At 46.2% G+C, this 24,730-nt stretch overlaps 1 protein-coding gene across 1 annotated transcript in view; it reads left to right on the plus strand.

Moving 5' to 3' along the window:
• Nucleotides 1–23,593, plus strand: part of CUNH4orf54 (chromosome unknown C4orf54 homolog) — a 54,645-nt gene extending 31,052 nt beyond the window's left edge. The window contains exons 2-3 of the mRNA XM_070433069.1: nt 14,876–14,962; nt 16,256–23,593. Of these exons, the coding sequence (XP_070289170.1) occupies nt 14,876–14,962; nt 16,256–21,659 (5,491 nt within the window). The 3' untranslated portion in view covers nt 21,660–23,593. The remainder of the gene's footprint in view (nt 1–14,875; nt 14,963–16,255) is intronic.
• The last annotated feature ends 1,137 nt before the right edge of the window (nt 23,594–24,730 follow it).

Consider the following 24,730-nt stretch of genomic DNA (forward strand, 5'->3'; position numbering starts at 1 on the left):
GGCTGAGCAGGAGACAGGGTTTCTCAGCTGCTACCAACTAGTCCAAGCCCCATCAGCTCTCACCTGAACTGCAATGCTAGGCTCCTAAATGGTCTTATTGTTTCACTTCTCAGAACATCAAGATGTTTGCCTTTAGGTGGAAAAAAAAGATGTATGCCTTTAATATGATGACCTCTCCTTAACACATATTTACAGAGCACCTGCTGTATCAGGTACCTGGAATAAATGAGTAAATAAAACTGACAGAAACCCCTGTCTTTGCTGAGTTTATTTTCTAGTAGCAGGAGACAGTCACATAATGATAAGTATAAATATGTCTTAGAATATATAGAAAGAGGTAGGCACTGTTGTTTCTTTAATTGAGCAGAGACAGGATATCAATAGTGGAGTGGGAGCAGGTTGAAATTTTAAAGAGGGAGGCCAAGGTAGACCTCACTGAGAAATTGACATGTAAGCAAAAACTTAAAAGGGGGGAGGAAGTTAGCCATGTGGACAAGTGGGGAAGAGCATTACAGGCAGTGGAACAGCCATTGTAAACCACAAAAGTGGGACAGCAAAGAGGCCATTGTGGTTGGAGCAGAGAGCCAGGGGGGGAGAAGTAAGGATGAGTCAGACAGGAGAAGATTTTACTTTGGGTGGTGGGCACATGGTCCTAGATACAGATTTTGTAACTTAGTAATCCACACATGAAACCTATATGTTTATGTCGACTAATGTCACCCCAATAAAATTTAATTAAAAAAAGAAGTAATGGAGGTTCGCTCACAAAGGGATGGTTTGGGTTTTCTTTTACTCTGTGGGAAATGGGTTTTGAGCTTTGGACGGACTTATATTTCAAAAAGAAACATTATGGCTTCTGTGTGGAGGACAGACTGGAAGGAAATGCTGAAATAGGAAGAAAGCATGGGAGGCTGCATCAGTAACCCATGAGGGAGAGGATGGGGCTGCATGCAGGGGAATAAGCAGATGAAGTGATAAGGAGGGGTAGGGTTCTGGATATATTTTGAGGGCAAAGCCAATAGGATTTGCTGATGGACTGGCTGTGAGGTGAGAGATGAGAAGATTCAAAGTTGACTTTAAGGATTTTGGCCTGAGTGTCTAGAAGGGTAGAGTTTCCATCAGCTGGAATGGGAAAGACTGCAGAGAAAACAGATTTGGGGATAAGATAAGGAGTTTGAGGTTGGACATATGAAGTTTGGGATGTCCCTTTCTACACTGACATTATTTTCATGGTTTATTGTTACACAGAGGCTTGAATCTGAGTTCATGAGAGAGGTTAGGATAAAGATACTCATTCAGAAATCATTGGTATATAAATTGCACTGAAAGTACTGAACTGCATTGAGTGAAATGACAAAGTGAATGTGTACATAGAGAGAAGAAAAGAAGACCATGTAGTGAGAAAAAGAAAAACAAGCACAAAAGACTGAGAAGGAGCAACCACCGAGGCCGCAGGAACACCAGGCAATGTAGTTTCCTGGAAGCCACATGAGGAAAGTTACCATCAAGGAAGAAAGAATAGTCAACTGTGTTCATTGCTGCTGCAGAAAAGTAGAGAACTGGCCTTTATGTTTAACAAGATAAAGCTTATTGATAAATCCAAGGACTCGTTGGTTACTCTTACAAAAGTAGTTCTAATGGATGAGGATAAAGCTTGATTGAATTACATTATTTGCAGCCTGTTTCTGAACCACATTCCCCAATCTATTCCTGTTTCTGCCCTGCATCTGATTTTCCTGCCAATTTCCTTGCTGTTGTCTCATTTCTGCCTTCATATCAGGTTTGAGTTTGGTGCTTGGCCCATTTCATGGCTATAACTTTGACTCCCTTAAATAATGACTATGTGTCCCTGTCACATTGACTCAGATGCCTCAAACACGAATTCCTTCCCGATCTTTCTTACTCTGACCCTTTCTACACTGACATTATTTTCATGGTTTATTGTTACTGGATTTGTCCTGGCTTTAGACAGGACCAGGTACAAGTATCAAAGAGCTTACCACCAATTGGGTGGTTGGCAAAGCTTTCCTGGTGCACAGATCTTACCAAGTTTCTTTCTTTCCTTAACTCAGTCTGGTTCATTTTTCCTAATGCAATCTCACCAAACTGAGGCTGGGACCCTTCATGTTTTGAGCTGGCTGGAAGACCTTTTCTCTTAGTGGCCATGTGGCTTTCATGAAGAGCTCTATTTCCCAAGTAGCCCGTCTTCCTCTGAATTCCTTTGAAGCTATTTTGGAACTTTCTCTTTCAAAGATCACCTTATATGGGAACTTTCACTAAATTCTTGTCACCAAGAGCAGTATTAATATTCATCTTATTTGCATCACTGTATGTCAGACTATGATGAATATTAGGAACACACAGTTAAAAAGAAGGTCAGAGGATTCCTAATAGATATTTGTCATCGAAAGAAACATGAATACTTTGCATATTAGGGTTTTATATAGAGAGATAATGAAAATGCATAAATTGTTCAACTATAGCGTTGGCCACATGTCTGAAAACGTTGTGGGATAAGTTAAATACCCACAATAGGATTAATTTTAAAACTTACATAGAGTTCACTTTATTTTTAAAAGATTAGGCTATATTTCCATTTCATAGTTAAACATAACTTTGATTTTTCCTTTCCTAATGGAATTTGACAAATGAGGAAAGAAAACCTACTTGTAATGTAGACCTACTAATAATGACAGATAGCTGTTACCATGTGCCTCATTGTTCTCAATCTTATCAAGTTTAAAGTAATTGGATTGAACTAAATGATCTATAAAGCCATTTTTTAACCCCAGATTTTTACTCATTCTCCAACAGGGGAACTCACAAACTCAGTTCTTTCCCTCTAAAGGCTACCAAAGATGAGAAGCTTGGCTGAATCTTTGTTTCAAAAAGACTATCTAGTCTTAAAGGTGAACCCTACCTGCCTTTTATCTTTGGAGTAAGTTAAAAACTTTACTACAGCAGTTCTCAACCTGTGGGTCGCAACCCCTTTTGCGGTCGAACGACCCTTTCACAGGGGTCGCCCAAGACCATCCTGCATATCAGATATTTACATTATGATTCATAACAGTAGCAACATTACAGTTATGAAGTAGCAACGAAAATAATTTTATGGTTGGGTCACAACATGAGGAACTGTATTTAAAGAGCCAGAAGGTTGAGAACCACTGCTTTACTAGATGATTTCAGAAAGACCTAAACTTTTCCCCAAGATGCCTGTTGTCATGACACCAGCACTAGAAACTTTATCAACAACAATGGAGGGCTTCCTGTATGCTGGGCACTATTTTAAGAAACTCACATGTTTTACCTCCTTTAATCCTCACCTCAAACCTATTAGCTACTGTTATTCCCAGTTTACAGAGTTGCCTGGTACCTCAGTATGAGTCCTCCACATTGTTCACTCAGCAGACAGAAGGGAGAGCATTCTTCCTTTCTCCATGGAGTCATCAACACAGTCTTCTTCCTGCCAGTAGCAGTGAGAGTTGAACTTTAAAATGTGCAGTTCTTCAAAGTGTGAAATGAGACACTGTTCACAGCAAAGGGATAAACATATGGTCTAGAAGTACATTTTGAGAGTCACAACACTTTGCTTGGAAGTTGTAAAATCCAGTCCTCCCACCCTCCATGCCCACCCCACATACAATGCACACATACACAAGGCATTTGCTTCAGCCACTTTAATTAACTTAAGTTTGATTGCATACTACAAATATTAGAAATGGAACGCCTTTTATGTTTACTGGCTCTTTAAAAAACTCAAGTCTCATACTAAACATCCATCAGGTGAATGAATTATTTCATAGAAGAAAGGCAGCAAATAACAGATAAAAATTTGGAAAGATCAGGGCTCTGTCTAGGAAAGAAGAACCTGCCTGCCTTTCCAGATAATCTGTTGGGTTGTTTGTCACCTAGACACGGGTTTCTTGTGACTATTTGATTTATCTAATTAAAGTTGTTGCTCTTCATTAATATTTTTCCATGGAAACAATATCTAAGGCACACAGATGGTTCTAAAAGGGCTTGTTTCAAGCATAGAAGAGAAGCAAAGCTTTAATATAGAACTTAGAGCCTAAGAGGTGCCTCTCACCTCTGAAGTAAAGAGCCTTGAATTCAAATGCATTTGCTTAATGTCAATACAACCACTCTGTGGGAATGGGAGGCTGGGAAATAAAATGTTACAAAATAGTATTTTGCATATATACACTGAGTAGCCAGATTATTGTGACCACCTGACATTTGTAGGCAAATTAGCTGTACACTGCATCGTATGGGATGTGGAAGCTGAAGGCCTGTTCGAACACCTTTGCTGTCTGCAGTTACCAAGATAAAACGTCTCCAATTCGCACAGGAACACAAGGATTGGACAGTTGAGCATTGGGAAAAAGTCATGTGGTCCGATGAATCACGTTTCCAGTTGCATCATGCAGATGGCAGAGTGAGAATTTGGCGGAAACAGCATGAAAGCATGCACCCCACATGCATGAGTACAACCTTCAAGCTGGTGGGGGCAGTGTTATGGTTTGGGGCATGTTTTCCTGGCATGAGTTGGGCCCTTTAATTCGTGTGGAACAACATCTGAATAGCACAATATACCTAAGTATCGTTCCTGACCAAGTTCATCCTACCATGTTGATGGCATATCCCAATGGAGATGGCTTCCTCCAACAAGACAATGCGCCATACCATGGTGCTCGTATTGTGCAGGAGTGGTTTCAAGAACATGAGGGAGACTTTACCTTGCTTAGATGGCCCCCACAATTACCAGATATTAATCCAATTGAGCATTTGTGGGACAAAGTTAAAAGAGCCATCAGGCAGCTGGTTCCACAACCATCCAATCTCACAGAACTGGACAGTGCTATTCATCAGGCATGGTGTCAGATTCCTCTCATCACTTTTCAACATCTCGTGTAGTCAATGCCAAGAAGAATCGCCGCAGTATTGAAGGCAAAAGGTGGCCCAACGAAGTACTGATGGGGTGGTCATAATAATCTGGCCACTCAGTGTATATACCCTTTACTATATACTGAATAAATGTGCACTTACACATTATATATTTCACATAATTATGCTCATTCACATATAATATTATACAGGGCTGTATCCTCAAAACCCTGAAATAAGACTTATGGGCAATTTAAGGGATTTCCAATTTTGACCTGACTTGCCTTCTGCTGTGAGCACAGTCTTAGAAGCCCAACGAGCCTGTGAGTTCAATGTGAATTAAAATGACCCCCAGTGAGTGAGAAGCCCATAGGATAGTTCTCTCCTGGTTCCAAGTACTAATTCAGATCTGATTATTGTTAAGGTGGGTCTCCCTGTCAGACACTGGAATTCACCAGGAATAGAGAAGGAAACAAGGTCAGAGTGACTCGGGAGCATTTCTGATCTCATCCAGAATTGCCCAAAGGTTGCTTTAGTCACACTAAGACACTGGGAGAACACTTAGGTGCGAAGACCTTTCCAAACTAGGGAACATAGAAAAAAAAGAGAAAGAACTCATGGACATGAACAACAGTGTGGTGATTGTGGGAAGAGGAGGTGGGTGGAGGCGGAAGAGGGAAGAGAGGGGATAAATGGTGATGGGAAAATGAAAATAAAATAAAAATAAATAAGTTAATAAGATCTTATTAAAAGTAAAAACAAACAAACAAACATAAAAACTAGGGGAATATATTCCAAAGTCAGTGGGAGAGTGTCCTGTGAGCTGTCATACTGGAAGTGCTGTGTTGAGTCAGAAATGGTTTTCATGCCTATGAGTTGGCTGCTCTGGCCGCTGAGGGCATACGGAGAGGACAGGTCACCAGAGCCGGCCAGAAAACTCCTCTGCACCTACTTGTTTCTTAGGGGCTGTGCGTGGTAATTATACAGAGAACAACACAAGTCTTATGGACGGGCATATATGTTTATAGGGACTAAAATAGAGCACATTAAAGTCAGGCAGGTGCTTGACTAAGGAATGCAAACCCATCTTTACAAAAGAAGCTCTGGAAGTTTTTATTTAAATGTTTTCAGCAAAATAAACTGTTACTAGGAAAACATCTTGTTGTAAATATAAGAAGGGTCTGCAGGCCTGAAATGTATCTGCCTGGTTTCTCCTTCCTTGGTAATCCCACTAAGCCCAGAAGCTCCGCAGTGAAAGTCAGATGTCCTTGCCCCCTTTGTCACCCGTGGCTGCTGGCAGAAAGGTCAGCTTTCTGAGCTTAAAGTAAACAGTCTTTCTTGACTAATGGCCCCTATAAATATAAAGACTATATATTCAGAGACATCTTTTGGCCCAGGAGGCTCTTGCATGATCTAATGGGCCAGTCTATAGAAAGCAAAGAGTTGTGTTGGAGACTGAGGCTGACTTAATGAAGCCCTGTGGAATGTGCCAAAGAGGCCTGATCTGAATTTATCTCTTTCACTGTTGAGTGGAATAATCAGCAAAAGTCATTGTTTTAGGATTTTCATTCTGAATTTGTATTATTTGGTAACAATATCTTTGCGTTATTTTAAAAAAATATGTTCCTTAGCAAATGTATAAGGTTAATGAGATAATAGAAGAATGGTTTGTTAAGTTTTGAGTGTGTTTCTAAGGACTTTGGATATGACCATTTAAAAACAATATATTAGTAATACCCATAGATCACAATGCTTTGATGCATTAGTTACATATCATTTTTATCTATTCATTTAAAGAGAATCCTCCCTAAATAATTTTGCTAGCTTCTCTCTAGTTATCCGAAAGTAATAATTAAATAATTTATTGATTGATTGACTTAATAATATAGATAAAATAGCATTTACTGGGTTCCTGCCCTTTATTCAATAGTCAACAAAGATTTTTTGTGTGCCTACTGTGTGGCAGGCCCTTTTGTAGGCGCAGGGATGATACCAGAGAACAGAAGAAAGAAAGAAAGAAAGAAAGAAAGAAAGAAAGAAAGAAAGAAAGAAAGAAAGAAAGAAAGAAAAGAAAGGAAAGAAAGGAAAGAAAATTTCTACCTTTATGGAGCTTATATTTCCCTAGATGTTGGAATTAAAACAATAAACAACTCAGACATGACCCCTGCCTACAGAGGGTTTAAATTCTCTTGGGAAAGATGGCAGTAAGACGGGATAACAAGTTTATAGAAGTAATCGGATTGTAATGTAATGTAATATACAGGGTGATGGGATACATGGTCATTCTGAGGCCCACTTTAGACTGAGTGGTCAGGGAAGCTCTCCTGAGGAAATGAGATTAAGCTAAACCAGGAAGGATAATAAGCTAGGTATTTGAGAGCCAGGGGAAGGGAGGAAGAAATTTTCAGACAGATTGATAGCCCAAGGCAAGGAAGAGCTTGTTGCTGGAGAGAGAGAGAGAGAGAGAGAGAGAGAGAGAGAGAGAGAGAGAGAGAACTACTATGACCAGAGTTTACTGTGAGCAGCCCCGAAGTCCCAGGAGGGTATGAGGTCACCCATGGTTTGAAGTTTATGCTAAGTGCAAAGGGAAAAGTTTTAAGAAATGCAGTGGCAACACTAATTTGTATTTGCAAAATGTCATTCTGACAACTGGAGAATGGATGGCAGAAGGACAAAGAGGTTGCAGGGAGATCAGTTTGGAGGCTGTGTAAAAATGGTGAGGATTTGGACCAGCGGTGGCTCAGGAGATGGAGAGTAGGTAATGGCTTTAGGATATATTTTGGAGGTTGATTTGAAAGGATTTATTTAAGAATGGAATGGGGATGAGCAGAGTAAAAAGGAGAAACTAGGTCTCAATTGATGGAAGTGCCAAATATTGAGACGGAAAAAAGACTGGGATAGAGATTAGGTTGGCTGGGGAAAGAAAGGGTGTTGCGAACAACCATGAGTTCACTTCTTGTCATGTTACATCTGTGACATCTATTGGACATCCACATGAAAGTGTAATAAAGCCTATGGGATATATGTATCTGAAAGTGAAGGACAATGGACTGAAGGCATAATATTGATGCCACCAGCAAATGTAAAGTGTTTAAAACCTTAGGCCAGGATGAGATCACCTGAGTGGACAATTAGTCAACACATCTATCCTCCCCCAAGGAAAGACATGCTTAGAGAGAGGAAGGAAGAGAGAGAGAGAGAGAGAGAGAGTTGTGAGAGATACATCAATTGGTTGCCCACCATGCATGTCTGAACAGGGATCAAACCTGCAACCCAGGTGTATGCCCTGACCGGAAAAGGAACCAGCAACCTTTCAGTGCACAGGATGACACTCGACCAACTGAGCCATTCCTGCCCAGCAACAACTTTTTTTAAAAAAAATGTGGACTCACAATTAAAAAATATATATATACAAGGCATACTGCTTAGTCATTGTAGGCAAACAGATGTATAAATCAAAGCCTTTATCCTCAAGATACTTACATTCTGGCAATGAGAAAAACACATGAAAGTGAAAGTACATGTCCAAAAAAGGGGGTAGGGAACACTTCCATAATCCATAGAGGAATTACTATGGGCATTGAGAATGAGTCACTTTGTCATGGTGTAGGAGCTAGTCTAAGACCATACATGGGGAACTGACCAAGATCCAGGGGGATTGTAAAACCTTAAAAAATGGATGGTTTATATATATGTATCCATTTTTTCTAAGATAGAAAATTATCAAATTGAAATTGTTAAATTCTCAAAGGGTTTGTGAATCAAAAAAGATTAGAGGCATTGCCATAGGAGATCAATTCAATAATGGTCTTAATTATGGAAGCTCAAAGATATTTCTGGAAGTGGGGAGAGTGCAAGACATAAGCAAAGAAACATTATGAGAAAGAAAAATGCAAGGCATGCTTGGAAATGGTTTTAGACTTGTGTGTTGGGATGGGGATTAAAATAGGACAGTGAAGAAACTGAAGCTGGAAAACAGGAGGGGACTGAAATGGGGACAAATTTAAATGCGAACTAAGGAGATGGACTTTCTCTTATAGACCATGAGGAGTCATTGGAGTTGATTCAATTAAAAAAACAGTGAGCATCTGATACATATAAAGCAATGTGTGGTATCCTGGTTGCAGGGGTGGGGAAAGAGTTAAAATTTCTGCATAGAATAACAATAGTTAGCAATAATTAACACTGATCCCTTGCGTACTATGGGCCCTTCTCTTTGCTAAGTGCTTTACATGGATTATCTCATTTAATCCTCACAACCCTATCAAGGTGAACCCTATTGGAGTACAGGGAAGTTAAATTCTTTGTCCTCAGTTATATGGGTAGGAAAAGTGGAGTCATTATTCAAACTCTTGCAATGCAGCTGGAACACTTGGTTGAAGGCCCCGGAATATTCTGATGTACTGCTACAGCCAGAGATGGCTGTGACATTATGCTTCTCATCAAAGCCAGGGCTATGGACACCTCTGGAGTGTACCAAGGAGTATGTGAGGTGACAAAACAAATGCTGCATATTTTAATAATCTATCAATTTTATTTTAAGATTTTTGGAAAAATGTGTATGAAAATGGATATGGGTATTCATGGTTCTAAAAATCATATTAATTTTTAATGAAAATATTTTATAACAAATATTCAGAAGAGTGAACAATGATAAGTGTGATATACTTTTACACCATGAACGATCCATGTAACCAGTACCAAGATGAAGACATAGAACCTTCTGGCCCTGCAGAAACCTCCTTGCCTCTGCTCTGACACCATCACCAGAGTAATCACTATCCTGACATCCAACACTAGTGATTACTTTGTCCTGTTTTAGAGTTTTATATAAATAGAATACTTTAGTATGTTTGAAGCTTTCTTCTTTTTCTAAAAAGATTCATCTCTATTATTGCATGTGGCGGTAGTATGTTTACTTAATTCACATTTTTTTTAAGGTAAAACATAATGCCACAACAAATTATTTGCTGTTTTAAAGAACACACCCATATTTTTTGAGAAAGCAATTCAGTCTCCCTTACCTTTGGTCACTTTGATGACAAAGCTTGAGCAACACAGGAACAAGCACTGAATTGGGGATCAGGAGAAATGAATTCTAGTTCTCCCTCGCTACGCATAGCTGTGTGACCTTCAGTAAGTCACTGAAATTCTTGAACTTGATTTCCTACATTAATAAAAGAAGGAAGCAAAGTTCACTTTGGTCTATCCCAGTATGAGTTGCCTTTGCTTCAATTCTAAGTTGAATGGGTTTAGCTTAAGGAAAGACTATAGAAGAAATAAAATTTTCCAAAATAAAATTATTTTTCCTATTATAAAAGAAAAACATGCGTACTGTAACAGTTCAAGCACCACCAAATGGCATAAAGGAAATCCTATATAATAAAAGGCTAATATGCAAATTGTCCCCTTGGGAGTTCAACCACTCGCTATGATGTGCGCTGACCACCAAGAGGTGGCATGGAACGAAGGAAGGCCCCAGCTGCTGGCACCCGGGAGCTGGGGGAAGGAAGGCCCTGATAGCTGGACAGGCCTAGGGACTCTACCGGTGCATGAATTTTGTGTACCTGGCCTCTAGTTTAATAATAATTGTTCAATCTTACTTTCCCACATATACAAAAGCAATGTTAGTTTGGTGTTAATACGTCTATGTATTTTCTGTTGATACAACTATATGTTCACTTAATAAGCTATATTATTGTTGTTTCTGAAATTCAATCATACTAATATATCTTATTCTGTAATTTTCTTTTCAGGGGAATTATTTCAAGATTGGAATATATGTTCTTGTTCATTTAACGTCTGCAGCATTAATATTTGCCTGAAGTGACATAGCATCCATCCACTGTAATCAATCAGCCATTCCTCTTGAATAATATTTAGATGTTTTCTAATTTTTTTTATCATAACATGCCACAATGAACATCCCTGTACGCATTTTATAAGCCCTAATGTTCTTCTTCTGTATGCTAGATAGAAACTGTCAGATTAGTTTTTAAAAAGTTGCTTATTTTTCATTTTAGTACTTGAGTTTTGAGCAGATTCGAATGTGAAATCTGAAGCAAGAAAAGAACCAAGATCTTAAAGAATTTTTATCGTGATTCTAAATATTCATAGGAAATGGAAATCTGAAACATAAAATACTGAGTGTAACTTAAAGGCTCATGTTTGAAATGGCTGAAGACTGAAATCAGAAATGTGGAAAGACGAAATACTTTCCTAAGTAATAAAATGAATCATGATTTTACAATGCAATGTCAAGAATTAAAAGGCAAAGAAAAAACTTTTTAAACCACAGAAATAAGTAATTCATGTTATTCTGTAGATAGGCAGCAGAGTTGACTCATTATTGAAATTGTGCTTCAATACCAATTTGGAAAACTTACAGTTAAAGCCTTTTGTGCCATCTTCCCTGACCTGCTGTCCTAGACCAAGGAGGTACCCTTCCCCATACCCCTCTCGGACCCTGCCTCCTGCAAGCTAGGGTAACACAGTCTGCGTGCATGTGAGGAACAAACGTTCACAGTTAGGCGCTTCGAATGGGCAGGATGACATAGAGGAAGATGTATTTGTTCCGGCAATGTTTCACTTTGAGGCTGGTCTGGAAGAGGTAATTTTCCTTTATCCAGTAAGATCTGAAACACCAAAACCTCTACCGCTCTCTCAAGAGAGAACCAGATAAAAACTATCATCAAGAGAAAGAAGAAGAGGAATGGGGCTTGGGAAACAGAGGGCAACATGCCTAGGAGACCACTGAGAGAAGGAAAGAGGGAGTGAGGGAGACCAGATGGAGGAAACCTTTACACACATCCTGGCTCCAGGGGAAGAGTAAAGAACCTTCTGTGCACACCTCTGCCCTCTGTATGCAGGCTTGAGTGTCAAAGTTTTATTTCTGGTGGTGAACTGTTCCTTCCTGCCCTTCCAAGTTTTAAGGGCATAGCTAAGGGGTTGCGTCTGCAATGCGCATGGCGTGATTCTACAATAACGTGCTCTTCTTTGCACAAGAAGATAGCGCTACTTATTCATCTTCGTGGTGCATGCTGTTTTCTATTCACAGGGGTAGTTTTACACTAATCCTGTTACTTCATTTCCTTGGATTCCATGGCGACCAGCTGGTCCCCTGTGCAGGCAGCTGCTTGAGGGTGTGGAATAGCTAATTGGCCAGCAGTGCGCAGGAGCCTGTGACCTCCACCTCATGGATTGAGAGCTCAATCATCAGCTGAGTGTGGGCTTCAGTCACTCAGAGCTGGACAGTCAGGGCTCCAGCAACGATTAATTGTGAAAAGTCATGCAGTGTCCATGTTTTCACTTAACCTCAGTTTGTTAGCCATAAAATGGGAATAACAATTGCTCTCTCAAGTGTCTTGGGGAGGGTTAAATGAGCTAAAATATTTAAAACATGTACCTCAATAAGGAAACACTCACTCTTTGGCACCTCCTGGTAAAAATCAAATTCCACGGTGTCTTTCTTTTGGTAGTAATTCTTAGGTGTGTCTACTTAAGAAGTAGCTGGCTACACGGAGCAGTAAGCAGTGGCCAACAGAAAAGCCCTTTTCACATCAGTGTGCGAAAATAGGTGTGGGGGGTTTATGGAAAGCTTTACACAAAATTTAAAGCCATCTGGGGTGCGATCAAATATCTCCGATTGCACCTGAGAGAATCCTGAGAATGTCTGTGTTTGGTACAATTTTTTGTCCGACTCCTAGTTTGAGTCAGAGTTTAAACCTATCTCTTCATTTCTAGTCTAGTCCTCTACCTCTGATAAGCTGTTCTTCCTTTTGAATTTATCTATTAGATTGTGCCACTGTCAGAGACCTGAAATGTAATCATACCCTTTTACCAGTTGGTGGATATCTGGTTTTCATTAATTTTTTTGTTTGTTTTGTTAATCCTCACTTGAGGATATATTTCCATTGACTTGTAGAGATTTGAAGGGAAGGAGAAGGCAGATGCTGAGAGAGAGACAGAGAGAGGGAGAGGGGGAGAGAGTGAGAGAGAGAGAGAGAGAAAGGTGAGAGAGACACAGAGATTGGTTACCTCCCGCACCCACCCTGACAGGGATTGGGGATCAAACCAGCACCCAGATGCATGCCATGGGAATCAAAACCTCCACCCTTCAGTGCATGGTCTGATGCTCTAACCACTTAGAACACCAAGCAGGCCTGGCCTTCATTGTTAATTTCTTTAATGATATTAAAGTTTCCATACTATAATTCCATCTCACAAGACTTTCAGAGAACACCAAAAAACTTTCTCTGCACAGATTAAAAATAATGACACTGAGTCATTTCCTTCATTGCTCTTTGAATTCCCATATAAAGTTATCTACCAAATATACCTTGCCTGTTCTACCAAGTGGGCCTGCTTAACAGGGTTAATGGTTGTGACATTAGTCACTGTTAATTGCTCAAGAGCTGAGATCAGGTAGGCAATCACTGAGTTCATCTGTAAAAAAAAGCAATGACTATAGTCGTATTAAGGAATAAAAGGCCCCCTGGCTACCAAATGACTGCAAACTATTTCAAGAGAATTGAGAGTAATTCATAGTAACAGATATTGTCCCAAACTCTGAGAATTCCAGTGAGCAGGCGGTTTGAATAATTTTTTTTTTTACTTTACCCTTTAATGGGTGATTGTTTTTCCACTTAGGAGTCTCTCTCTTAAAGAACATAGTTTAATAGAGTCTGTCCTACTCCAAATTCTGTGCTTCTTTGATTTTTAAATAGAATTTGTGGCTTGAATTAAACCCTACTTTTTGAAAATTGACTTTATTTGAAAAAGATTTCGCTACAGTTTTTTTCCTACCCTGGCATTCATTGAGATAGAAAGGAGGAAAGGAGCCACACAGGTATTTCAGAGGTAAGTAGCTCTTTTAGGACAATTTCTCTCTTTGTCTCTGGGGGAGCTTTGGGTAGGGCTATGCTCTGGAAGAAGTTAGACTCTGGAAGCAGGTTTCCAGAACTTGGGCGTTAAGCAAATATGCACTGTCTCCAGGGCATCTGACCTTCCAATGCTGTACTTTGCCAAATGCAAGGAGGGAAACTACTGAAATCTGTTCGAGTTGTCATGACAGACAGGGCCATATGGAAAGTGCTGGAAAAATTCCTCCTTAGACTATAATTGCCTTGATGGACAGAAACACTGCCTTCCAGCAGCTGTGGTATGCGATGGCCCAGTGTTTTGAGACAGTGCTCAGGGTTTATTGTTTAAGGTCTCAAAGCAAAATTAAAATGGGACATTAAAAATACTGTTTCCTTGAAGGAGCTAATTATATTTTATTTCATTTTATTTATAGTGTTAGGTTCCTTAATCCCTGAGCACATAATGTTTACACAGTTTGATATATATATATATATATATATATATATATATATATATGAAAGAAAACACAACCAAGAGATAGCTATTTGATTTATTTATGGTCATGTAGATGAAGTTGCCCAGTGGGTGCACTGCTCCCTTCTAATTGAGCATCAGGGTACCGTAGAAAGTAGTTGAGCATGGAAGTCAGCAAGGCCCTGTAGCATAATGGCTAAGGTTCAACCTCTGGAGCGAGGCAGCCTGGGTTTGAATCCTGCTCCATACATCTCTGTGCCTCAGCTTTCCTGTCTATGAAATCACCACAGTCATTGTACCTAACTCGTCAGGTTGTTTTGAGAATTAAATAAATATGCATATTTTAAAGTGCTTCAATTAGTATCGTGCATATAGTAGGTGCTATATGTCTTAGTTACAGTGATTATTTTTAAATCTTCATTATCATTGAGAATCCAAGATTTTGTGTCACTATACGTGATCCTCTGTAATGAAAAAGCTGATCACTAATTTGGCAAATTCTCCCCCCCCCCTCTCTTTATTCTTTCATTCCCTCCCTCTCTCCCTCTCTCTGTTTCTTTCTCTTGTTTTTTCTCTTTTACTCCCTTCACCCGGCTCTCTGGCTTCGTACCCACATCGCGATACTTGATACGTCCAGTCTTTCCCTCGGTAGTGTTTTTAATGGCAATGAAGTGGGCAGATCCGAGTTGTCGTGGGGACGGTGGCAGGGCTGTGCTGTCCACATCTTGCGTGTGGAAAGGTAAATGCTTCAGTTGTTAGGGGCTCCCACTGCATACCCACCCCCACGCCCAACAGAGGAAGGAACATTTCTCTGTGCGGGGGTGGCTTTCATGTTGGAAGGGAATGGTTGATGGAGTTATTTTTGTTCCCCACAAATGGGGATGTTTAAAATAGTGCTTTATTCAATCGGCATAAGTGACACATAGACTATGTATAGTGGTGGAACTGGGCCTGCCAGGTGATGAGGGCCAGATCTCACCAAAACTGAGAGTCGTGGTTCTCCACTGATAACACCCAAGGGATCTTTCCTGAAAATGGCCCGCAAAGAACCCCCATCGTGGGCTGCCGGGCAAAGTCACTGGCACCACCACTGAGTTGTTTGAAATGGATATACCTCGGAGCCAGGGAACTGGGATTTTGGCTTCGTGTCCAGGGGGCCTGCCAGCGGGTCACATTTCCTCTCTGAAGCTCCCTCCAGGCAGCACTGTACTCACGAAGGGTAAGTGTGTCCGTTGTTCTTTCAAGCCTCTTGACTCGGTGCCCTGCAGTCTGGCATTCAGCCAGCGAAACCGAAGCAGGAGGCTGCAGCTCAGGCCATAGTTAATTGGAGGTTTATTGTCTTGTCACGGTTTTAGAAGTTCAGGGAACTTTTTTTTTTTTTGAGGTTGATTGGATATTGTTGCGAGTTGAAGTACTGTCAATTTTGACCTCATGCACTCCTTTTTAGTGACTATAATTAAAGTGTACTTAAAGCATTATGTTTTAATTCTTTGAAAATTGCCCTTTTGTACTTCAAGTCAGCACAGTGAGGATTCTAGAATGGACTCTTCCCAGTTTGAAACAAACAGACTAGATTTCATGGAGTGCAACTTTTGGAAAAGGGGGATGGAATGTTTTACTCCTATGAACAGTTTTCTTACCAGAATTCATCTGATCTGAGGTGAACGAGAAGAAAATGCTCAGCTTTTGAGGCAAACATGAAACTTACCGTATGTCCAAGGGAGATTTCAAAATCCTCGTGGATTGTCCTTAAATGGATTTGAGATGCAATGCAGAGTTTGGATTTTATTTAAGAACATGGGGGAAAACCCAGTGAGTCAGACGAGAGTGAAAGTGGCAGTGAGTGAGGAGTAATGTCACACTTCTCAGACACCATTATCATAGACGCATAGAACCCGCATGCCTCCTCCCCCTCAACTTTCTCTTTCCATCTTAGAGCCTCCTCTGTACCCTCAAGTGTGTTTCACTGTGACTAGGGAATAGACACTAAAAATATTTCTGGAATGACGTGACCCACTCTCACCCCATCCAGGAAAAGGACGAGGCTTCACCAGAAACAGCACATACTTTCCTTCCCTTTCTGGGAGCCCGGGGGTCGGCCTACAGATGCTGCTCCTTCCATGGCCGATGGCGCCCGGTCTCCTGGCTGCCGACGGTGCCAAGCGAACAACTGGACAGGACAGCTCAGCTCCAGGAAGGTGGCCACAGTCTCGGCCAGAGCAGCAGCCCCCCAGCCACAGACCTCCTCTGCCCCCGCAGCCAGGAGCCTTCCCACCCCCATCAGCCTTGCCTGGACCCCGCCACAGGGGCTGAAGAGCTGGGAGGTGGTGGCCACAGGGGCGGTGGTGTCTACAGCCTTGGGGCCAGTCCAGGCACGCAGGACCCTGCTCCGGGCAACTCTGCGGCCCCTCCAGGGCCAGAGAGGGACCCAGGACAACCCCAGCGCTCACCACTGTCTCTTCCTGTCCCTGATACCCGGTCGAGGGCTCAGAATGGAAGCCGCTGCTCCTGAGCTGAATCCACAGGCCAGACTGAGGGAGGTGGGGGACGGGGTGAGTGGAGCTCAAGATAGCCAGGAGCTGAAGCAGCAGCTGCAGCCGCTGCCTGAGCCACCAGCCTCCTCCCAGCAAGAAGGGAAATATGTGGAGATGTGCGCTGCCGGAGCCCAGAGGGAGAGGCCCCAGGCCATGGAACTGAGTCCGGAGTGCTCAGCTGGGGACCCAAGGGCCTCCAGGAGTCCCGAGGAGGGAGCCCTAGACGAGCCCAGCAGTCCAGAGGGTAAGGCTCCGACCTCCCAGAGGAACCCTGCTTCTGTGGAGCTCACCAGATCCCAGCTCTCCAGCACTGATGGCAGCAGCGACTTCTCCTCCTCCGCCACCTCCTCCCCTTCCTCCTCCTCCCCGGTGGACAAAGCAGAAGGGGGCCTTTTCAAGGATGAAGCCAGCACGTCAACAGGGGCTCTGGCCACCTCGTCCTCCTCTTTAGGCTTTGAGAGCGACAGTGGTGAGAGTGCAGGGAGCTGCCAGCCCAGGGGGGAAGCGGGAGAGGGAAAGGCAGGAGGAGGTGGAGGAGGACGAGGAGCAGCGGGGGCAGATGCTGGGACAGAGTGCAGGGACATTATTGCCAAGTCCCAGGGAAGCAGGCGGCCCCCCAAACCCGAGGAGGCTCACTACATCACCACCCACGAGATCCAGCTGAGCGAGGTGGAGCAGGACATGGATTTCGACGTGGGGCTCGCCTCCCACTGGGATTTCGAGGACAACAACGTGATCTACTCATTCGTGGACTACGCTTCCTTCGGTGGCAGCGACGAGACCCCGGGGGACATCACCACCCCAACAGAAGAGGAGGACAACAGCTGCTACCTCAGCACCACTCCCAGCACCAGCGCCCCCCGCACGCCCAGCCCCTTCAGCAGTGACCCTCCCCGCCAAGGCGCAGGCAGCAGTGGTCGGGACACCAGCAGCACGGAAGTGGGCAGCGGCCCCTCTGACGACGGCCCCACGCCCCCACCCACGGGGCCTGGCACTGCCCCTGGGCCCGAGCCCTTGCCGGAGCCCCCGGAGGCAGTGGCAGGGGCAGCCGCCGCCGCCAGCAGCTGTGGGAGTGCAGCAAGCCAGATCCTCCTATCAATCAAGCCGACTTCCCGGGCTATAAATGAGCCTAGCAACGTGCGTGCAAAGCAAAACAGTCTTCACGCTGCCAAGCATGAAGGCGACATGAGCCTCCGCGGCCCCACAGCTGCTGAACACCGCTCCAGTCCCCCGAAGCAGGACCCGGCTGCAGCCGTGGCTCAGGACCATGCAAAGAAATTCATCGCTGTCCCTGCTCGCCTGCAAACCCGCTGCGGGGCGGTGCGGGCCAAGGAGCTGGTGGACTATGCCAGCGGGGCCTCCAGCGCCGTGAGCGAGCTGGACGATGCGGACAAAGAGGTGGGTAACCTGACCTCCCGCGCCTTCCGGAGCCTGGCGTACCCCTACTTCGAGGCTCTGAACATCAGCTCCCGGGAGTCCTCCACGCTCTCGGAGGTCGGCTTCGGGCGTTGGTCCACCTTCCTGGACCTCAAATGCGGGGGCGTGGGGGCCCGGGTGGAGCAGAGCCTGCTGCGGAGCAGCGCGGCCTCCGTGGCCGCCGGGCTGCGCAAGGGCTGCGCGGCCAGGCCAGCTGCCGACCAGCTCTGCATCCACACCAGGAAGGCCCAGACCAAGGCCCTGGAGTTCGTGGTCAGCAAAGTCGAGGGCGAGATCAAACATGTGGAGACGCCTCTGTGTTTCCAGAAGCAGCTGCAGACGGGCTCCCGCGTGGTCACCCTGCTGGAGCCTTTGAATCTGCGCAGCGACAGCAAAGCCAGCTCCAGCGCCGGGCCCTGCAGGGCCACCCAAGGCCCCGGTAAGGGCCCCGGCTCCGTGTACACGGACGACGGTTCGGAGGCCCCCGAGAGCAGCAAGCCTGCGCCCCGCGCCGAGGGCCCGCAGAAGAAGTCCAAGTTCGCTTCCAGTCTGCTCAAGAATGTCATCTCCAAGAAGATGCAGCGGGAGCACGAGATCAAGATGGAGAGGGGCGAGGTCACGGACACCTCCCACCGGCACCTCTCCAGCGCGGCCAGGGAGCCGGAGGGCGCCCCCGGCGGCGAGCGGCCGCGGGACAGGGGCCTGCAGAGGCAGAGCTCCCGCCACTCGGAGGCCAGCTCCGAGTACACGGTGCTCAGCGTGTCGGATGCGGGTGCGGAGGGGCCCGTGGCGGAGTCCAAGTCCCCCATCTTCAAAGCCAGCGCCCCTCGGGAGAGCCATGCAGGCTCGGTCCGCAGCGCCGCCGACGGACGCGCAGAGGAGGTGTGCGAGATCAAACAGAGCGCCTCCGAGACGGTCAAGGGCATCTTCCTCCGCAGCCAGAACAGTGCGTTCCGGTCCTGGAAGGAGCGAGAGGCCGAGAAACGGGAGGACAAAGCCCCCGTGGGGAAGCTGAAGCTCCCCAAAGGGGGCGACTGGAGGGCTGATCTCGGGGAGGTCTCGGCCAGCAAGTCCACCATCATGTCCCGTCTCTTTGTCCCCAACATCCAGCAGACACCCAAGGAGAAGCAGCCGGGGAAACAGGCCACCAAGTACCCTGCGGCCCAGGCCACCTCCACGGCCGTGGTCGGGCCCAAAGCCCCGGAAATCAAGATCCGGTTGGGCAGCGTGCAGCAGCCAGGCTCGGACTTCAGCATCGCCAAGCTGCTCACGCCCCAGCTGGCCGGCGGCAGCTCCTCCGGCCTCCTCAAGGCAGCTGAGGACAACGCCCGGGGCCCACAGAAACTCTTCCGGGGGGACAGCCTGGAAAAGGTGCCCCAGTTCCAGGTGAGGGACGTCAGGGACAAGTCCAAGGCCCAGGGCCCCCTCCACCAGGTGAGGGACGTCAGGAAGCTCATCAAGGGGTCTGGAGACAGCAGCGACAAGGGCAGCGTGACCCCCGAGCAGGGGCTGAGCGGGCCCAAGCCCAGGCCGCTGGCTGCTGCCGCTGGTGCATCCAGGTCCCTGTCCCCCTTGGTGATCACGTGCCAGGCCGTGGTGAACCAGAGGGAGGACGGCACGGACCGGGAGCTGGGGGAGAGCCTGGGCAGAGGGGGCAGTGGCGGCCTGAACCCCTCCTCGGCAGAAGGGACGGTCTTGGTTCACCGGGCATCTGGGAGGCTGCCCGTGGCCACCATCGCCCCCAATAAGCCCGAGCAGGGCTCCTACCTGCCTGTGCTCAAGATCATCTCCAAGGCCTCTGCTCAGAAGACCCCAGAGAAGGCCAAGGACGAGGAGGCCAAAGAGGAGGGGAAAGGCCCCAAGCCATCGCGGAACGCCCTGGAGAAGCTGACGGCCGCGGTGCGGTCCATGGAGGAGCTCTACAGCTTCGACAGGCACGAGTGGAAGCGCAAAAGCGACCCCTTGCCCACGATGACCGACAGCCACGTCCTGTCGCTCATCGCTAGCGAGGAGAGGGGAGGGGCCAGCGGTGCCGCGGGGGACCCGGACAAGCTGGCTAAAAGGCTGGGTGAGGTGGGAGAGCAGGGCACGGGCCACAAGGACGGAGTGGTCCTGCGAGCGGCCCCCTTGGAGCGCCTGCAGCGGAGAAACTCCAACCCGAGCTCCGAGAGCGTGTCTGCCCGCGCGGCTGCCTTCGAGAACCTGGCCAGGGAGCGGCCCCGGTCCCTCTATATTCCCCCAGCCCACAAAGATGGGGAGAGAACCCAGCCCCTGCAGCCCCTCCCCCCACTCCCCAGCAACAGGAACGTGTTCACGGTGAGTGCCAGCAGCGTCCAGAAAACTGGGGGTGTCGCTGGCAAATTCCCCCAAGGGCTTTCTCCAGAGAGTCCTTCCGCAACAAAGGGCAGCAAATCTCAGGGACTCCGGTCCCTCAAGATCTCTCCGGCCACCCGGGCACCGCTTGATGAGGCGCCCAACAGGAAAAATGGCAGCAACTTGGTAAAGAGCAATAGTGACTGTGAAAATTACCTGACCATCCCCCTCAAAGGAAGCTCTGCAGCTGGGCCTGGGGCGAGGAGGGAGGGGCCCCCAGCCTCCTCTGCAGCCACTCTCTGCAGCTTGCCCCCCCTGAGTGCTCGCAGTCAGGTCCCCAGTTGCCCCAAAGGTTCCCAGGTCAGTGGAACCAGCCGGCCAGCTTGGCCTACCAAACCTGACAACCCACGGCAGTCGGTCGCTGGCCCCTCAGGGCCCCAGAGCCCCGGGCATCCCCCCACTGCTATCTACCACCAGCAGCCACTGCCCTTTCCCCTGCAAGGGGCCCAGCCCCAGGTCCTTTGCTTCCCCCCACCTGGCATGCCCGCCCCAGCACCTGCAGGCCCAGCTCCGGTGCCCACAGATGCCTTCCAGCAGCCACAGCCTCAGCAGACCCAGCGAAAGATGCTCCTGGATGTGACGACTGGCCAGTACTACCTGGTGGACACACCGGTACAGCCCATGACCCGGAGACTGTTTGACCCCGAGACAGGGCAGTATGTGGATGTGCCCATGACCTCTCAGCAGCAAGCAGTGGCTCCCATGTCCCTCCCTGTGCCTCCCTTGGCCCTGAGTCCTGGGGCCTATGGACCCACCTACATGATCTACCCTGGGTTTCTGCCCACAGTGTTGCCTACCAGCGCCTTGCAGCCCACACCAGTTGCTCATACTCCAGGGGGGAGTGAGCTCTCCCAGATGGCTGCAGAGAGCCCCAGCAAAGAGCCAGCTGCCAAGTTCACCGAGGCCCCATACTTCATGGCCTCTGGTCAGTCTCCCACCTCCGTTTCTTCCTCAGCCCCAGCAGCCACATCCCAGCTGGTGGGGGCCAAGGGCTTCGCCCAGCTGCACGGCAAACCTGTCATCAGCATCACTTCCCAGCCCCTGGGGCCGAGGATCATCGCACCCCCCTCCTTCGATGGCACCACCATGAGCTTTGTGGTGGAGCACAGATGATGGGCAGTCACCAGGAAGCAGGATGGAGCCACTGCTGGTGAGTGAGTGGACTTTGATAATCAATTTTCAGGGGTCAAGAGCAATCCTGTTTCTCGGTGTTTGAAATGGCAGATTTACAGCAGAGGAGGCTGTCTAGAAAGGGGCATTTTGGGAAAATAGAACAAAACCCCACCCAAATTATTAAAGAGCTAATTTTTTTTCTGCCATGCCTCCTCTTCTCCACACTCCTCAGTCCCTGAGGCCTTTCCCCTTTCAAATTGCCTGTATGTTTTTCTCACCTGTGAGTCGGAGAAAAGTGAACCTTGGATCTGTCAGGTTAGCCTTTGGTGAAGGTTGACAGGGGAGAGAAACAAAAGCCCCGTCCAGATTCCATAGAGTGAGCCTCTATTCCTGGCAACCCCAGCGGCAGGAGGCAGAACATCCTGAGAGACCTTTGGGAACACTGTTAATGGGCTTGCTCCTCATTTTCTTGTTAGGGGACTTTCTGAAATCTGCAGAAAAGCTTCTCTCCTTCCTCTACATCTTCTTGAGGTTTCTTTTACAAAGAGACTGTATTTTTTAAGCTCTTGTTTTTCTGTTTTCAGACAATCAGAATGCTTTTTCTTAGATGAATCTAATGTCTTTAGGTTACACACACACACACACACACACACACACATATGCATACTTGACCTTTGTGAGGGGGGGAGATTACCTAGCTGTGGCTCCCTGGAGGGAGTGCTATGTTTGATCCAGTCGCTCAGACGGAATCCACTACTCTCAGCTGCCAGTCCCCATAAGGCGCTCATTTTCATATCTGCATTCGCTCCCTTCAGAAAAGAAGCAACTTCCACTTGCCCCCCTTGAAAGGAAATCAGATAGATTCCTAACACCTCCGTTAATCCAAATTCATAGACAGGAATCCTTGCTGTAAACACAGTCCAAGAAACTTGATAGGAAAAGTGAGCCTGAATCAGGACACTTCAGGTCACACACATAAGAAAGATAGTGGCAAACTTCAGATCCGAGTGCAAAGATGTCAGCACTGTGGGGACACATCGCCCCTCATTCCCCTGTTCTCTTCAGACTAGGAAGGGTTGGCATTGTCAATGTTTCTTGGACTTTCACTCCTTGGTAAGATGATACCAAACCAAGAAAGGAGATGGAGAGGGGAGAAACCCCTTCCATGCATGTATAGAAGAGAAGTAAGCCATGTCTCTGTTCTGAACTGAGAAAGAACAGAGGAACATTGTTTCGCTGGGCAACAAAAGAGCCTTAACTTAGGAAGTAGGATCATTAGATTAGAGTCACAGCTTCCTTCCACCAGATGTGTGTTCTTGGGCTGCAAATGCTCGCGCTCATGATACTCATATGCCAATAATATCTACTCCTCAAAATGTATTGCGGGGGATGGTGGAGGAGGAAGAGGGCAAAGGGGATAAATGGTGCTGGAAAAACATAATAAAATGGAATAAATGTACCTGAATATCCGATGATATAACAGCATATTGCAAATTAAAAACCCTTTTCAAATTAAGGGGTTATTACATTTATTGAACTACAAGACAACATAAAGCCACTGTTCAAAAAGCCTTGGGTCTCTCTCGAAGAATTCAGGTGAAAACGCAAGCCTCATTTTACTCACAATCTAGAAATAGATGATTCAAAATATTTCTCTTTAAGAGTTTGCCACAGGCACTGTGTGATGATCACAAATAAAGAGGGAGGGGGAGATGAAAGATAAATAGTGCATCTTTTGTCTGATGTAGAAAGTAAAGGGAAATTCAGTATGCATGTGGAGGAGAGTCAGAATTAGAGAATTAGTTTTGCAGAAGGAAAAGAGTAGCCGCTAGATAAAAGTGTTTTAATCTTCTGGACAGGTGGTGCATTTACCTACGGCTATTTTGGAGCAGCTAATCCTGCAAGGCCTTTGTGTGAGCTGAGGAGGCACAGAGACAAGGGGAAGGGAGGACAGGGGCAGGGGAGGGACCAGGCACACACTCGCCTGCAGTCGCCTTGGCAGCTGCCTTTGGCCTTTCTCCTGTCTGCTGAGTCTGGAGAGGGTGGCTTGGAGTTGCTTCCACCAGACGCAAAGATAAACCAGAGTTTTTAGTATTTAATATTTGAACAGTGATTATTTTGAAAGTTTATTTCTTTTTGAAACACAACCTTTATGTTAGTCCACCCCCCTAAAGATAGACAGAAATCAAAAGCTGGCTTCACCATCTAAGACGACTAGTGAGGAACTGATTTGCTTTTTGTGTACAAGCAAATATCTAGTTATTAAAACTCAGATAACTGCCTGACTGGCATGGCTCAGTGGTTGAGTGTCAACCTATGAACCAGGAGGTCATGGTTCGATTCCAGGTCAGGGCACATGCCCGGATTGTGGGCTCAATCCCCAGTCAGGGACATGCAGGAGGCAGCCAGTCCATGATTCACTCTCATCATTGATGTTTCTATTTCTCCCTTCCTCTCTAAAATCAATAAAAATATATTTACAAACAAACAAACAACAAACTCAGATAACTAACAAAAATCCTTCAAAACTCACCTTCCTGAGCATTCTTTGCCATGCCCCAAAGAAAAATCAGACACATAAACAAGGGTGTAGTTCTTTTCCTTGTATGAAAAAAATTTTAAACACTGTTCAGTTATATCAAAAAGTTACATTGTACACACTCATTCATCACCTGATGCTCATACGGATGGTCTTTGTGAGAAGTCTTGGAAGCAGGTGTCAGGTCTAGATTTCCTTTGAAAACCAGAGATTTTCCTGAAGGTAGTAGTGTCTGGCTCTATGTGGCCCTTTCAATGAAGTCACTTAAATGATTTGATCCAATCACAACATTTCACAGAGCAGAAAACTGGGGCTTAGAAAGAAATGGTTTTGCTCAAGACCCCAGAGAGTGAGAGAGCCGGGGCCTGTGGAGTGCATGTAGCTCCTGGCCACACTGTGCTCCCGGGCGTCCTGCGTGTTTGCTCCTTGGTAGGAGGCCTGGAGTAAAGGACGGATGCAGAGGAGCGCAATGAGATCCGAACTGGCAGCCAGGACGCCTGGGCCCTCCTCTCTGCCTCTCTGGACATTCGTG

This window comes from Myotis yumanensis, unplaced genomic scaffold (assembly GCF_028538775.1).
Source record: "Myotis yumanensis isolate MYYU_CA2020_CCGP unplaced genomic scaffold, mMyoYum1.0.hap1 SCAF_1, whole genome shotgun sequence".
NCBI classification, from domain to species: domain Eukaryota; kingdom Metazoa; phylum Chordata; class Mammalia; order Chiroptera; family Vespertilionidae; genus Myotis; species Myotis yumanensis.